The sequence below is a fragment of the Anneissia japonica genome, unplaced genomic scaffold, assembly GCF_011630105.1.
Source record: "Anneissia japonica isolate Jap-2015-1 unplaced genomic scaffold, ASM1163010v1 scaffold585_len4108843_cov191, whole genome shotgun sequence".
Lineage (NCBI taxonomy): Eukaryota > Metazoa > Echinodermata > Crinoidea > Comatulida > Comatulidae > Anneissia > Anneissia japonica.
In genome coordinates, this window is record NW_022716829.1 from 2003975 (window position 1) to 2021981 (window position 18007).

The window sequence follows — 18007 nt, forward strand, 5'->3', positions numbered from 1 at the left end:
GTCCCCGACGATAAATCGGGTCGGGCTGCGTCGGCCGACGCTGTCTGAGTTGGCCTTTACACTCAAAAATTGGCATATTACATTTATTTGTCACATAAATTATGACAGTGTGTACAAAGCTTTTGTTTTAGATGTATTCTCACATAATCGTGTCACAGTTCATGCATAGACCTACATTAACTGCCAATCACAGGATGGATATAATAATAATAATAATGTTATATTTATATAGCGCATATTGCACATTGCCCCTATGCGCTTTACAAAGAAATAATATAGGCCAACTGAGAAAATGCAAATAACAATAAAATATTAACAATAAAATAAAATAATAATAATCATAATAACAATAGTAACAATGAGACTAAACTACTCCTATTCCTTAAACTAATTAATGGTTGGCTGTTGACTCTGAGGAGCTCATCTGCCCTTTGTTCAGCTATTGGTTTTTCTTGCTGCTGGGTGACCATAAACACCCTCCCCTCAGCAGCCACTAAGACATATCTGAGAGGGTTTAGTCGCTGACGCTTCAACCATATGGAGTTTAATGTCGTACCCAGGACCTCCCTAACTACCTTAAGCTAGGCTTAAATACTCCTAAAAACAGTATATTACTCTTAACTACATATATGGATGTTTGCATTTTGATGGACCATAGAGGGATGAATTTTGGTTCATATCAATTTATTTGACTAGACTTTAATCATCATTGATGTAATTTTTGTCAACAGATTGCTCAGCTGCTCGTTGGGGACCAAACTGTCAGAACTTGTGTCCTACGTGCTACAATGGGGGAGTGTGTGATGATGTCACCGGATTATGTATTTGTCCTCCAGGATTCAATACAACTGACTGTAGTTTTGGTAAAACAAATGTTTTAGGATACAAACAAATATTATATTTACCTATTTTGATTTTAGTTGCATGCACCGAGTTTTCTATTTTCTCTAATGAATTATTAAGAATTAATAATAATAATAATTAATAATTATTCAGGAGGAGGAATCGATAGGATTAAAATTGTTTTAACAATTTATATTTACTGTACATTTATCAATTTTCTTGAATATTGTCTATTAACTATATTTATAAGAGGATGGAGAAGAGCCATACTAGTGGTGGCATGTTGAGAAGCTGATGGGAGAAGGTAAGGAGGGGGTAGGATTGCACATCCTCAGGGCCCGCCATGCTCAGGGCCCCCATTTTTTGCATATGCCAATGAGACATCTGTAGGCTTTCAACCAATAGTGATTAATACAGTATAATTTAGTTGGCAATTCTAACTTATTTATTTATTCAACATAGAGAGCAAGACCAATCTTCAAGAACAAGAAGCAACTGGGTCACACACGAGTGACCCCGTCTAAATCCAAAGGGAACACTTTGTCTGGTCCCAAAGGTGTCCCCATAATAGGGGTTTTACTGTATTTGCAAAAAAAAAATTGTCAATCTTACTATTATTCTTAATGTATTATAAAATAATTTTTATTATATTTTTCAATAGTTATGAATGGCTGAACCTATTTATTTCTTACTGTTTATTAACAGGATGTGGAAACAACAACTGGGGAAGAAAGTGCTTAATTGTTTGTAGCATTAACCATCCTGGTTGTCGTGGTAATTTGGCATGTGTTCCAGATCCGTTAGGATGTTCTTGTATGGCTGGCTATGGTAGTCTTAACTGCAAACAAAGTAAGCAAAATTAAATAAATTAATTATTAGCAATGCAGGCATAACTTCCAGTATTTATTAAATGTCTAAATTATGTGTTTTTTCATAACCTGGAGTCATATTTTTTTTTTGGATTCATGTTGTCTTTTGTGTTTTTTTTTTTTTTTTTTTTTTTGAGTTTTGGTCTTTCATTTTGATTGTGGCTTTTTGATTATTTTTGTCCTTTTGTAAATAGAGTTGGCTCATCACCGGCTGTTTTTTGTTGTTGAATATCCTCTATTAATTTCTGTGGTATTTTTTGTTATGAATAGGAATAATTTTAAATTGATAAAATAGATTGATTAGAAAGCAATTTCATCATTAGTCTTACAGTAACCTACTAATATTTTAATCACTTTACTATTACCTTAGTATATTATTAATATTTAAAACAATTTCATTGTAATAGTTACAGGATATATCCTATCTGCCATCTAAACAAGGCAAGGCAAGGCTGCTAATACTACCTGTAAGGGAAAATATTTGCACAGTTTGTCTGCTTAAAGCAGGGGTCCCAAATCTACCTGAAATTATAAAAGCCTCTCGCAAGCATGAGTTTCCTCCTGCAAACCCATCTCTTCCAATTTCATAATACTTGCATGTTTTTACTATTATATTCTCAATTGTCTCTCAGAAATCAGTGCTCATTTAAACAAATCTCCTGGAAGTGACTTCTTTCAACTTGGAACCCTTGTCTTAAAGGTATAAACCTTGACACGAACTGGGTATTTTGATGCTGTGCAAAGAAATACAACTGTTTGATACATCAACTCTAAAATATGAAAAATTTTCACCCTAAACCCCGCCCCTACCAATGGTGGCAAATATAGCCCCACTAAAGTGGGGTAAAATACTAAAAGGATCCCAGTCAATCTACATATATTTGCCCCAACTATTAAATTCAAAGTAAAAATTAATGAAAAGAATATCACACAGGGGCCTTACCCTTCTCCATGTGCACTTACAGTCATGTTAAATAACTGAATAATTATCCTCCACCATTTTTTCATTAGTGTGAAATATAATGATGGCAAGAATATCACATAATTAATGTCAAACTGCAAAGTAATGAGATATACAATCAGGAACTGTTATTGGTTTATAGCATGTGACGGAATGGGGAAATATGGGTCAACATGCAGCGAGGAATGCCATTGTGCAAATGGTGTGACATGCGATGTAAGTATTGGATGTCCAGATGGACCATGTGCAGATGGATATTCCGGGAAAAACTGTCAAGGTTTGGCTTGTCCGTCTCCTTATTGTTTTCATTGTAGTGGAAACAAAAATATTATTTCTTTTTTTTGCATTTTGCAATTGTAATAGAATATATCTATTGTGGTGATTATTTGGGAGCGGTGCTTATCGAATAAAAGCTGGTATGGTGTGTGGCACTTATTCAAGATTAGCACATATTTGCGTGAGTCACTATTAGTCCAGTCAAAAATCACCTTAGCCATGGTTTAAGCTCCTACCTCAACGATACTCAAACTGTAGGTCCTTTATATATTGGAAAGATCATATCATGATTCAAAAAGTGGGATTTAAGGAAAAAAGCAAGTTTTATAACCAGATTTTAGCCGCTTGTCACCTCGAGAAGTGACGTCACGAGGCTAAAATAACGATATGCCATCTTGCGTCTCTACAAAACTTACTAGATAAATGATATGTTCGCTAATAATTACCAATATCACAATGCATTTTGATACAGTATAAATACATAAATATTACGATGTACAGTATTTTGAAACATGCAAATCTCAGAAAAAAAGAAAAACAAAACCATAAATACGTGTGAGTTTAATAAATAATAAATGTGGCCTTCTTTATAAAGTAAACTACGCCCTCAAACGGACCAATATATTTTAACAAGCGAAGCGACGGTACCCAAGCGACGCGGTATAAAAGTTTGTACATGAGGTATAAAAATAAGTTTATACAGTATAACGTCGGGTACCGACTACCATAATTTATCACACTTATGGACCTAGCATTTAGCCTATGACTTCAGCTTCCCATTTTATTTACAAGCTAGATTAAAATCAGCGAAACCTATAAAAAGTTTCTATAGGACTAGATAAACTACTATTGTCCAATCCCTGATTTCCATTTGGCTTGAAGTGAGTGGAAGCTATGCTTTTTTGGGGGTTTTTTTCATCATAAATATCCAACCCATGGTCGTTCTTATCGATGTTAATCACGTTTAACGTATTGCCTTTGTATTAGAACATAAGTACAGTGTAATATGTAGATGGTTATAATCCTTTTAATCATCTGTTGTCACATTCTCATCCTTTGCGCTAATAATGTCTTCAATTTGGCCCCAGACCTACGTCACCAGCACCCACACAAACACATACACCTGTCTCTTATACACATCTAGATGTGTATAAGAGACAGTTATTCAGGAGGAGGAATCGATAAGGTTTGCATTTCAATACATCTATAGGCCTTCACTATGAACTTGGTCTCTTCTCATCGCTGCGTATCTTGCCTAAATATGATGGTACGAAAATAGACAGAACGATTACGAAATTTTATCATGGGCCTGGACTCATAAATATATAGGTCTGGAAATAAATAGATGGGTCAAGTCCAGAACAAATTACTTTTCCATCATGATCTTTGGTTACATTGTTCCTTTACAAACATACTTGTGTGATTAACAATAAAGTATTGTGAAAACTAAGAAAAAGTGACCCGTCAATTTTCCTGTCCCGTTTGTTGGAAATTTCAGAGCTGTTACTATCTCGTACCTGTAATTTAAGCAACTCATGTTTTGCAATTAAGACAAAATATTAAGTGCTACGGAAATATTGTATACGGATATTTCAAGAATTGGTTACTGAACTGCATTTTTCTATACTAACTTGAGATGTGGGAATAGGAAACAAAGACTGTGTCAGTATCTTTAATTTCTTATTGCTGTTTTGCATGACTTATACTGTATCAAGAGTCATTGTGACACTGATAATAATTAATGAACGTATCATTTAGCTAATAGGTTTTGTAGCAACGAAAATGGCGTATCGTTATTTAGCCTGGTGATGTCACTTCCCGAGGTAAACAAATGACGATGGCAAGTGGCTAAAATCTGGTTAGAAAACTTGCTTTTTTTCCTTAAATCCCACTTTCTGTATGAAACAACATCAAGATATGATCCTTCCAATATAAAGGACCTATGGTTTGAGTTTCATTGAGGTAGGGGCTTATACCATGGTTAAGGTGATTTTTGACTGGACTATATGGAACATTTATGGTAGACCTCTACCAGACAATATCCCCCAATTAATTGAGACTTACTGAATTATAAATTATTGTATATAATGTAATGTAATGTAGTTTGATTATGTAACACTTTACACCGAAACAGTCTCAAAATGCTCAAAGTATTGACAAGCTCTTACAGTACCTTGCTTCTCCCCTAAGAGCTACCCGGCGGTAAATCGGTACCAGCTACTCTTGTCTGATCACAGCAGGGGCTGAATGGACCAGTACACCGGGGTAACCCCCCCTACTTGTCTCAAAAGATGTACTGGGTTCTTTAAAGTGCACATGAGCCAAATTACTGTATGTACACTGGGTCTAGGGTTATAGTCCTGTGACGAGATACGATACGATTACGATACTCCTTTATTGTCATTTCAACATGGTTAAAATGATGTTCAACAACATTGTTAAAATAATATTTGTGTTGATTGATCCAATAGGCAAAAACATTTACGTTCAATTTTTTTACATTATTTTTTCTAAGTTTGTTATTTGTTTCTATAATTTGTGATGCTTTATTTCTAGAATAGTTTTAGAATGTTTCCTTTATAATTTAGTTCCTGACACATGTCCTGATGGAAGGTATGGGGAACTGTGTAAGTACTACTGTCATTGTGAAGATGATGGGCCATGTAGTAGAACCACTGGAAGTTGTGGAGAAGGGAAATGCAGACAATTGTGGATAGGGAGTGATTGTCAACTTGGTAAGCAGTTTAGTATTATAATAATTATGTTATTGTTGGCTGTCCCCAACCAGCACCCTCAATGTCATTATCATCAACTAACAACCACTTTATATTCAAACCTTGAGATTTCTATATGAGGGTTTTGATAATTATGTAATAAACATTTTTTGTATTCCATTTTTTGTAGATGGAAGAACTAATATCAATTTAATAATATCAGAGAGTAACGTAGGAGCTCCAGCTTCTACCACATGCATTGTTCAAGCCAACCCAATACCTAATGATGAAGACATCCAGGTACTGAAAAATAACAATACTCTCCATGAGGTTAGCGTGTTCACTGTAACACAGTTCAACTGCACTAGGACCGTCGTGTACAGATTTGTGAATGTTGCCAAAGGTGATGTCTTCAAATGTCAAGTTTCTTCAAGTGTTGCTGGTAATGCACATGTAGAAAAAAATGTCACAGTTTATGGTAAGTTTTCATATAAAATTATTATACATATAATTTTAAGCCATTCTATACTATAATTTCATGAACCCTATAATTGATTTTATTATCCTGACTGTGGCTCTAGGCTGCCTCATGACTCAGACAACCCCTTGGCAGACTTTTTTGACCCCCTAGAAATTTTTAAAGCCATTACTGAGTGTATCCTAGTCATACAGCTAATCGATTTTCAGCCAAATTATTATTATTATTATTATTATTATTATTCTCATTCAGTCTGAAGTCGTTCTCTAAAGTTTGCTTGATTGAGATCTTTTTCTATTTATCCTGATTTTGTTACTTTTCATCTAGCCTTGACCATGAGTGGCTTCTAGCCTTGTATTTGGCGATTTCCATTAAAAAATATTATTATTATTATTATTATTATTATTATTATTATTATTATTATGTTACTAAAGCCTACCTTAACGGGAGACAACTGAGAAATTTAGGGAACAATTAAAAAAAACGATGTTAAGGGGAAAATAAATGACACAATGATATTCTCCCTACAGTATGTCCAACTTAGCGTATAACTAGTATTATTATTATTACTATTATTGTTGTTGTTACTATTATTATTATTATTATTATTATTGTTATTATTATTATTATTATTGTTGTTGTTGTTGTTGTTGTCGTTGTCGTTGTCGTTACTATGCAATTGTCTTCTAATTTGAAAATCCAATAGAGTACCAACTTGGTCTCCTAATTTATTTGGTAAATCAACAAAAGCTGTAATTAGAGTTATCTGTGGTTAGAATCCTGATTTTCAAGTTATGAATTATATCTTTTTAGATCCTCCAGCATTGACTACGGCACCTCGGGTAGACGTATCCGACACTACTGTAACAGTAACATGGAAACAATGGACAGATAGTGTTGATGAAGGAGATGGTCCAGTAATTGGATACAAAGTCTGCTATGTAAGAATAGGAGGTGGGATGTGCATTGACCGTTTCCTGAATTTGACGGCCAGCTTTGTTATTGATATATTCCAACGAGGATTAAGTTATTATTTTGTAGTTAAAACAATTCGTCCTGGAAACCTAGGAGAGGGCACTAACAGCCCAGCGACCTTAGTCACAATCCCTTGTCTTAGTAAGTAATTCTTTGAAACTTTGAAATTGCATTAACAGATTTGCTGTTGCTCGTAACTTAAATCTTTCTGAAAATTAAAATTTCCAAATAAACAAATAATAATAAAAAAATTTTTGTAGTTGGTCACATAGATGTACTGTTTGTAGAATACCTTTTTTGTGTTTTAGCCCTTGTAATTTAATATAATAGTACTCTGTAAAGCCGACATAAGTTAGGAGGAGGAACAACATAATTTTGCACATGAAGTCAGCATAGAGGAAGCAAAAGAATGGTTAACCCGCAAGCCTATAAGAATGATTGAGAAGGGACTCACAAAACATCTTGGTTCTGATTTTGGCAACTTGAACTTTAAAGGAGTGTTCAAGTTGTAATTAATATTTTAGATGAATTTTATTTGATTCTACATGTAAGCCAACAGTAAAATTTCTTACCACTACAGTTTCGAACAACTTCGTTGATCTTTATACGATGAATGACCTAACCTCAGTTAGATCAGTTCGTCATCGGCCGATGTCATCCGATGACATGCACCCTCAGTTGGTTTTCGAGGTCTTCTCCACGGAGCCCCCTGTTTCCTGGGTTGGTGTAAGGTCATCATAAATATGTGACAGCTCGTAGGCTCCTTTATCTCTATTCATGTTGTTACTTTTCCTTCTGATCCATATTGCTTCTTTGTCTGCTTTATGTTCGGCCAGTCTGGTATGTAGAGGTCTTCCAGTTCTCCCACACATACGGCATCGCAATTGCTGCAGGCCACCTGGTTGACGCCACTCACTGGGATGGGATAACTAGCCCTATTTTTTTATTTTTTGGTCCGACTGCCTGACGAGCTTTGGCCAATGATGGGGGGGAGGGGCTTGACCAGACCGATGGGGCTTGACCAGACTGATGGGCTTGACCAGACCCCCCTGCTGGCGCCGCCACTGGACCTATCCATCAAGGTCCGAACCACACTTAATTTGTGTTGTAGTGAAATTCAGGTATTGGTTTGTGTGAGTAATTTTCCTGCACACTGATTTTGTAATTTTACCTTGTTCATGCCCAGTAATGAGCGTGGCATGCACTGTAATGAAGTTTGGTCATTTGCCTGATGAAGATCAATGAAGTTGTCCGAAGCCGTAGTGGTAAGAAATTTTACTGTTGGCTTTATATCAAAGAAATTTCATCTAAAATATATATCAGAAGCCAAATGAAATTATTTGAACATTTGTAATTAATATTTGCTTCATCAGGTAGCATATCATTGACATGTTGATCAGGATCATTAACTTTGGTAAATTAACTCTTACTGAGGCCATCCCTTTTTACAGAGGGGTAATGAAATGTGGTCATCTAGTCTACAGGCATGGTTAGAAAATTCTTGCTCTATGCTGACTTGTACGAAATTATGTACTTAGCTTGGAAAATTGAATAAACTTATTATTAAACAAGTACCAGTGGATGGATATGTTTTGTTAAATACACAATATATTTACAGATAATTGTATATATATGATATATGAAATTTTCTTTTCAATTGAATATTTATACATTTTGCTGTATTTAAAGTGTTAACTTTCATGGTAATATTCATGAATTCTTTTTAGAGCAGAAACCTTATAATGATTTTTGTAACTGAATATCGTAAATTTAATTGTTTAAAAGACATTTCATGGTATTATGAATTTTAAGTACACTTAATTTATTTGTTTATTTATTCTGCCTTTAACGTGCACTAGTGTTAGCTACATTGACTTTCTTAAGGTTCCTAACACTTTCAGTGATGTAGCTACTGTATGATCTCACTAGTGCCACGCTTCCCAAACTATGGGTCGCCAAACTTTTGCGTTGGGTCACGAACAGTTTTGCAAAAATAAACCAATTCAATTTATGTGCTCATTTTCAGACAGTTGATGTGAAGTTTAACAGGTCTGACAATTTAAAAAGAGTATTTTTAGGTGAATCTTCATTAGAACAACATTTTATTATATGCCCACAATGATTACTCTGAAATTTATATGACTATTATTTTTCTGTTGCTGTTAACCACAACTTAATTTGTGTAAATTTAAGCTTTCAACTGTTTATAAACAATTTATAGAAATATACTTAAAACAGAAAATTACTGTCACTGTCTAAAAATAAAAATATCCAAATGAATTTCAAATGTAGGCCTACAGTAAACCATTGCAAATGCAAAGAATAGGCCTAATATAACAAAAAGCACCTGTCATGCACTTTGGTTGGTAAGATTATACAGTAGTCAGTTGTGTATCCAGGAAGGGTGCTTGGGGGTGCAGGAGCACCCTCCCTCAGAGGTTGAAAAAAGTTCCCCTTTTTAAATGTTACATAAAAGCTGACATACATTTTTTTGTATTAAAGTGCCATTTTCCAGCATATAAAAGTCTCAAATTCTTAAATATGGCGGGCTTAGGTGGATGGTAGTTTTCATAAACTTTAAGTATCCAAGTGCTCAAATCTCACATTTTTTTAATTTACTCATCTGTGCCACAAAACCATGGTGGGTTTCAGGTGGATATCGTAAATTTTGTACTATTCAAGTACTATTTCCAAGTATCTATAAGTTTCAAATCCTTAAAATTTTCTCACCTGACCCCCAACCACAGTAAGTTTCAGGTGCATATTGTATTTTTTTGGAATTTAAGTGCCATTTTCGAGCACCTTTTTAATTAATTCGGTTTATTTTTTACTCATTTTGTCAAACATAAAAAGAATTACACGATAATTTGAAGTCCCATTTCCGGGCATCCAAATGTACAAAATACTGAAAATTTTTACATGTCACTGCCAACCACGGTAGCACTGATGCTGTCTCTTATACACATCTAGATGTGTATAAGAGACAGAGATAAGAAAAGTTCATATTATTGTAAATCAGGCCTCGCTACATATGTATGTCTATATAAATATATTTGTTTTTATACCGCATATGTTTATTCTAGGCAATGATTGGTTAAGAAGCAGGCAATAACTTCAATTATTACTTCTATCACGTAGGTTTGAATGATAGTTCACTTTTTCCCAGGGGAAAAGTATCACCCTGAATGATAGTACTTTCTTGCCCTGTTTTGATGTATAAACTCTAGGCCGCCACCTATAATGTTACTATGTAATTTATGACACACACAGATAGTAAAGGGGGATGAGACCTCTACGACGCTTGGCCCTTTGATTGCCTAGCCCTGGAAAGTAAGCCTTGGCCAACTTTGGTGTGTACTCTTTTCGTAACTTTTTAGGTCTCTATGTATGAGGTATATAAAACAAATATTAACTGCTCTAGATTCGAGGAACGGAATGAGCATGAGCAGTCAATATTTGTATATAATATATTATAAATTTGACCTACAGTGCATATGTATATCTGTAGAAATATATTGGTTTTTTGTTTATTCATAGCTAAATGATACTGAGCATTGGAGATGTAATTCACTGGATAGTTATATAGTGGAATACAAAAAGTCCGAGAGTGCAAGTTTCCTACAAATACAAACTGCAACAAATACAACATCAGTGACAATTTCTAACCTAGAACCTTGTACCAGCTACCAAATTAAAGTTAAAGCTACAAATTCTGGAGGGCTTGGACCAAGTTCGGAGATAGTCCCTGTTGCAACAGATGTACAAGGCAAGACTAACTATTTATTGATATGCCAATAGATTAATATTGTAAAGATATTTTAGACTTGACAACTAGTTAACCTAGTTTTGAATGGGTCCTTATATTTGTAATCCACATAAGGCGCGATCTACAGATTATCCCCAACGACAGAAAAGCGTCTGGGAAAACCATGTATTACAAACGCGTCTGGGAAAGCGATCGTCTAATTATCGTGCCTCATGAATATTAATAAGCTAGTTGGAATATGTCCCAGACGCGTCTAAACGGGTTTGTGCTGTTGAACGCGTTTGCCATTGTTTATATTGTTTTGGGTGACAAACACGTCTGTGTCGTTAGACCAGGCCCCGGTTGAACTACCGTTTTGTACAATTTAAAATACTGAACAAGTTTTACTTTGAATTGAACCAAGTTCAAAGTTTAAAGGCTGCATAGTCCTAATAGTTAAATTAAGTGGTAAATGACGATAATGGCAGCACATGCGTGTAGGCCTAATTGCCGTTTGCTCTGCCGGAAAGACCTATCTTCGTTAAATAGCAACCTACAGCTAAGAAGCTGACGACGAACGAAAAAAACATTTTTCAACTCACTGCACATATCACATGGGAACACAAATGGACGCCAGTATTCGCCAAACATCATTCAATAAACTATAGAGAAAATAAAACATCTATTTTCTCTATTATTAAACGTAGGCATCAATATATATTATATACAGCATCTAGGCCTATGCAACTACTGTACAATCAATATTGCGTACCTCGTGTGTGTGGATGTGATCAGTCCAACAGAGTACGCAACATCACGTGACAAATGTCACTGACTATGTGGCTGGTGTTGATCTATACATGGAGGAAAACACTTTCCTCCTTGGTCTACAGAAATTCGCTTTGAGCGCCGCTCTGACAGAATTGGGTCAATTGAGATGCTAACAATAGGACGTTCGATGGAGTGCCTGGATGCCAGTTAAAAGTATGGCCTTGTCTGCTTGCCGGGCAGCGAATTCTGTATAGTTTATTTTTTTTTAATCTTGCATAAATCTTGTTTTGTTTTTTATATATTTTTATAAGTTAGGCCTACTGTTATTTATGTGTGGAAGCTGTTTATTGGCTTATGTTAAATAAAAATAATATTGAGTGTTAAAGGCCTATGTTAATGTCAAAATATAAATAAAACATACAAGTGAATGTTCGTGTACCGTTGTATATCATTAATAGGCCTAATTAGGTGCTAATTCTTAACTGACCCAAACAAACATGTAGTGTACAGAAAACGGTATTCAATTCTTATATTCGGACATTTATTTATCCATCGACAAAAAATACTAATATATGCTGTATACACATGCTACAGGCCGCTTTAAATATATGAGTCTAGGATTCGGGGCTAGATTCTGATAGAGAAAAGTTAAAATATGATAGTAAAAACTATCCCCCGCCGGACACCATCCCGATATATAAGTTAAGTTGAAGGAAATGAAATGAATATATACACTGTTTTAATATTTGCCCCGTGATTTTATTTAAGTTAGGCCCATTAAATACAAGCATTGCATACAATTTATAGTGTTCATGGATAAAAATGATACACGAGGCCTACCCTATTCTTCCTCTAGATACATTTGGCTACATCAGAAAATACGATACGCATGGGGCGATACAAAAATCTTTATTGAATATAATAGTGAATATATATTAACATGGTAGGTGTTGATGCATTCACTATAGCCCCCCTCCCTCTGTTATGCTGTTATGGTTGATAATTATTTAGAAAAACAAACTGGCTTTTCTGCCGAAACGATGGGGGGGGGGGGGGTTTCAACACTGAAACAATTCCAGAAAGTTTGAGCGACGCCCGACCATGCCCACTTACGCTTTCGTTGCCGATCCTGTTGGAGACATCGTATCCCCGTCTGCCAAATCCTGCCGCTACCGGTCCCGTTCAGAAATAAAATCAATTCACTTTGATTTGTATCGATATTCCTCTTATTCTTATTCATGAACGGAAATAAACTGTTTGAAATAGGCATATACCAACAGTTTGCATTACTGCAAATTGCCTAGTAACAGTGAATTCAGTGAGAAACGTTCCCACACAAGTACAGTAGGTTCCCACGATCAGGAGAAGTATGAGAGAAGCAGACACAAGATCAATCACATACAATAGTCGTCTTCTCTTTAAACGCCGCCAACTCAGGAATGTAGACGCTCTAGTGTCTGATCTGATTCTTTGAACGCCGCCTTCAGGAATGTAAAACGCGCTGCTGCTCCGCAAGAAGGGAATAGCCGACTGCCTGTTCAGCAATATAAACATGTTATGGTTTAACCATTTTTAAAACATAATATATATAATAATACAAACATGTATTAAATTCATATAGCCTACACAGTAAAACAAACAATGCCGTAGCAAACATTGTTCTACGTGCGATATCACATGATCGCCACAACGAACTTCTTCAACTGCGGCTGATCCAGGTCAGTGTTTACATGCTGTATTGTGCGGGCTGTGCAGCACGTGGGAATTAGAAAGTTGGGCAAAAGGTACTTGTTTTGATAGGTCAATTCGAACATCGCACAATATGATCTGGGTAGGAAGGTTACTGGCGATTGCTTTCTCTTCTATAAAACCTACAGGTAACGGTAGGGCCTAGCCTACTAAAATACAAGAAACATTGGGGTTTCCCCAACAAGAAAAAAAATTAAATTTAGGCCTTTATTATAAACATTTCTTCGTAAACTGTCACCTAGCGTAGGCTAGCATTTTACTACCAGGCTACTACTACTATTATAAATATAGGCCTAGGCCTACATAGCCTATGTACGGTAGGGACACTGAACAAGTTTTGAAGTTGTTTAAATCACGATCAAATTCCAAATTTCGCTGAAGGCGTTTAACTTTTGCCATTCACGAGCAGTCATCCATATGAAAAGGGGAGGAGTTAACTTCCAAACGGAATAAACGGCTCCAACGACAAGCTTCCAAGCGGCATTTCACATGCGCGTTTGGGAGCTTGTCATATAACAATAGTAAACGTGTTTGACCCGTTTCTGTCGTTGGGGATAATTTGTAGATCACGCCTAATAAATCATGCCATTTTAACACTCATTCTTACTTCAATGAGTTGAAAACTTTGAATGGGCCTTTGTAAACATAGTAATTTAACTTATTCCTCTCATTTTCATGAATTAGTGCCATCAAATGTCACAGTATATGTATTTATGCATGTAAGTTTATGTTTAAATAACAATTTGTTGGCACATAGAAACAAAGGTTTTGTTTCCCACATTTCAGAACCTGGTGATATTGTCTTCAGTAATGGTGGCGTGATCTCTTCTCCTGATAACTTAAGTTTAAATTGGAATATACCCAGCAACCCAGAATGCATCACTTCATTTAATGTAGATTACACACTGATCAAATTGGATCAATGCAACACAAGTGTTGCTACAACTGAAAGCCAGCAATTCTCAGCTACTGCAACTGAAGGAGTTTTAAATAACCTGTTGAGTAATTCCCTCTATAGCTTGTCTCTGTATGCAGTATTTGGAGAGGAAACTACTGATCATTTTGTAATTGAAGCAAATACCTCATCATCAGGTAATGTATTATCTGTTACAAAACCATTAATTCTTAAATTTGAATACATTTTTAGGGTGGAGCTTAAGTTGGTATATACTGTATATTTTCACTAACAAATTGTTTTAAAATTTCAGGAATACATTGCTGATATTAAAATATCTGAAACCAGGTCATTAATATTGGCATAAATTTTAGAATTACACTTTTAGGAAAAAAAGAAATAGAAAAGATTTCCATTTTTTAGATGGATTTGTTAATACTAGACAATCGGAAGTTGTCGCATCTGCAATTATGCTTGCATTTTCTCTTGTTTGTATGTGGTAGGCCAGATGTGTATACCATTAATTTGCTCGAGCCACCAAGGTAGAGATCTGGGTGCTAGGGTGGTGGTGGACGATGTATTTTGCACTTTGTGAAATTGTAACATTATTATTATCATAATTATCATTATTATTATTAATAACTTTAAAGAGGGGAATCTTTCATACCCATCACATTATTCTTTTTTTCTTATCTCGCCTTCCAATGCCATGAATTCTCTTGATAAGATATTTCACTATATTCTACATTAATTGAATAAAAAGTATTTATTAATCCGATTCTGAACTGTTTACACTGAGCCATAATAAAGTGCGCTCTCTCAAGATTATTTTTTTACAGTGTGCTCCTTGCAGAGCGGTCTACAAATAAATCTAAAATTATATTTGTTTAATTGAAAAAATTAAGTGGAATATAAATATTGAAATTTATGATTAATTTTTTAGCTCAAAATGAACAAAGAAGATTCACTTTTTATATTTTTTAAAAATGTTTATATTCCAGAGCCAACTGGGAAACCATTAGCTGTTTCGAATCAGGTTCCTCAACAAACTGAATTATCCTTCACATGGCAACCTCCGGAATGCGGAAAGCGCAATGGACCCATAACAAAGTACAAGTCAAGGCTCGAAAACACTCCTACTGAGACTAAACAAGTGACAACGGAATTGTCTGTTACATTCTCCTCATTGCTACCATGTACTGAATATACTTTTCAAGTGAGAGCTGTAAGTGGACAGTTGCTTGGCCCTTGGAGTGATGCACTGCGTGTACAAACAGCTTCACAAGGTATGCTTTTAGCTTTCTAGTCCAAAGTGATCCATGCAATGTGCATGATGTAAAACATTTTCCACAAAATGTACCATATCTATAAATCTATAGGGTAGTGAGTGGTATGGCCAAAAGGTTAAATATGTTCCTCATGCTTCTTGCATTGAAGACCCTGGTTGTACTTTGGCTGCTGTGGGTATCCAGGGGGCTCAGCCAAACTTTTCAATTTTAAATATGTGGAATTGAATAAAAAAGGAAAATTTTAATTAAATTTTTAATTAGGGTACTGTATTTCACTCCTATTACTGTTTATTGGTGGTATATAACAGTGAGCGTATATTGATGAAGTCTACATATTATATTGTTATTTTTGTATCCTGTCCTTCGTATTAACTGTGGAATGATCTGTTTTATTCCAAACCTTGTTAAGCATTTAACTATGTTATATTCATTTAATGTTGGTTTAAATACATATTTTTATACCAAAATATAAAGAAAACTGTGCATTTTAGGTCTGAAAATTTGGTTTTTATTGGATTTTTCTGTGTGAGTTGCTTTAGCTGTTTGCCATACTTCTTGCAGACTTCAGTAAATGCAAGTAAACCTTGTTTAATTGATTTATTTATTACTGTAAATATTCTATAAAACAGTGTCTACACTATGAAATTGTATGTGACAATTTGTGTGATGTGCCCATATATGGGCATGATGATGTCATATATTACACCAAAATATTGTCATTTATTTGTCGCCTTTAAATTAATAGTGTGGGCAAAGCTCTAGTTGTTTCACGGATATTTCTAACTTTTTTTTTTGTGTCACTTGGACTCAGAACCTGACATAGTCAAGAATGTTAGAATTACTGGAGGTAGCAGATCACTGCTGGTTACGTGGGAAGCTCCGGATATTCAAGGATGTGAGATTGACTTTTACAAGCTGGAATATCAACTGGAAAATCAAGGGATGTGTGGTGAAAATTTAGAGAGTGTTGAAGGAACACTGAATACAACCAGCACAAGCATTAAGATTCATAATCTAGAAGTGTTTTCACAATACTTGGTAAAAATCCATGCTGTTATTGGACAGGTGGGAGGCTCTCACAACTCGGAAGGACAGGAAACCACTTCAAGCGGCAACACAGATGAAGACGGTGGGTGAAAGGTTAACATATACCTTATTTTAAGAAACATTCAATAAGTGTGATCATAAAAAATATATATAAGATTAACTAGCTTATATAATGTGATTTATCATGGAAGCAGAGATTGATAATCGCGTCAATCAGTCAATCAATTCTTTATTTGTTATTTTGTAAATACGTTCAATAATAATAATAATAATAATTTTGGCTTATATAGCGCATTATGCTAAAGCCTCAATGCGCTTAACAGTAAAAATAAAATTCGAGAAAAAAAATTAAGAAAAATACAAGCTAAAAAGCAATGTGTACTACTTTACATTTTTAGACTAATGCTATATAATTATCTAACAGAACCTCTAGCAGGACCAGAGGACATACAGGCAATAATAAGTCAAGAAGCAACAAATGATATGCGAGGAAAAATTGAGATCAGCTTCGGTTCGGTTCCTTGTCGACAAAAAAGAGGCAATATTTTAAATTACATGGTACAAGTCATTGATGGAGATGGAAATTTAATTGGAAATACCATCACAGTTGGTATGTCACCTGCAACTATAACAGGTGGATTCCCTTGTGAATCTGTAACACCACAGGTGGCAGCATGCACATCAGCAGGATGTGGTGTATTTGCAAATGGTTCCAACATTATAATGAATCATGCAGGTAAGACAAGATGAGACAAAGTTACAATAATAATAAAAACTAGATTTAAATTTGTCACTGACAAATTAAGGGGTATACGCAGGATCCTAATGACCTGATGATCTGATAATTTTGGAATGATTGATCATGAAGGAGGCTGTTGGTATAAGAATCAAACATGGCATTTAGAAAGACATGGAAATTTTTTGATAGTGTCAGTATGTCAACAAAATTGCGCACACAAATTTGTAGGTTTGATGCGCACGTACAGCATGGTTTTGGTCCTAAAATGACAGAAAAAGAACTTTGAATATGGAGTCAGGAACCCATAATATGTAAAAAAAAAATGTTTAGCTTCAGTATGTACTGTGTATGTGAAAATGCATGCATGGCGCAAATTTGTGGAAAATTTTGAAATGCCCAAATGGCCTGAAACATGCTTTAATATTTAGTCAAAAGTGATTTTGAGAATCTTAAAGTGTTAACGCACATGTACGCGCACATCAGGATGCGTCAGCGGACAGTAATGGCACACAAAGTTGACCCTCGATACACCTAATTAGGCAATTTTCTCTAAAGAGTGTCACACCATGTGTGTGGTATGAAACTAAATACAGTAGTAATAAAATGTCTAATCAAAGCTACTGTTGGACCTCGCTTTTTATTTATTATATATATAT

The 18007-nt window shown here is 35.1% G+C and overlaps 1 protein-coding gene across 1 annotated transcript in view; it reads left to right on the forward strand.

Moving 5' to 3' along the window:
• Positions 1-18007, forward strand: part of LOC117109857 (receptor-type tyrosine-protein phosphatase delta-like) — a 59009-nt gene that overhangs the window by 12496 nt on the left and 28506 nt on the right. The window contains exons 4-15 of the mRNA XM_033252303.1: positions 732-863; positions 1549-1692; positions 2816-2950; positions 5538-5684; positions 5854-6141; positions 6955-7261; positions 8976-9030; positions 10654-10882; positions 14168-14473; positions 15278-15562; positions 16377-16694; positions 17037-17348. Coding sequence (XP_033108194.1) covers positions 732-863; positions 1549-1692; positions 2816-2950; positions 5538-5684; positions 5854-6141; positions 6955-7261; positions 8976-9030; positions 10654-10882; positions 14168-14473; positions 15278-15562; positions 16377-16694; positions 17037-17348 — 2658 coding nt within the window. The remainder of the gene's footprint in view (positions 1-731; positions 864-1548; positions 1693-2815; positions 2951-5537; positions 5685-5853; positions 6142-6954; positions 7262-8975; positions 9031-10653; positions 10883-14167; positions 14474-15277; positions 15563-16376; positions 16695-17036; positions 17349-18007) is intronic.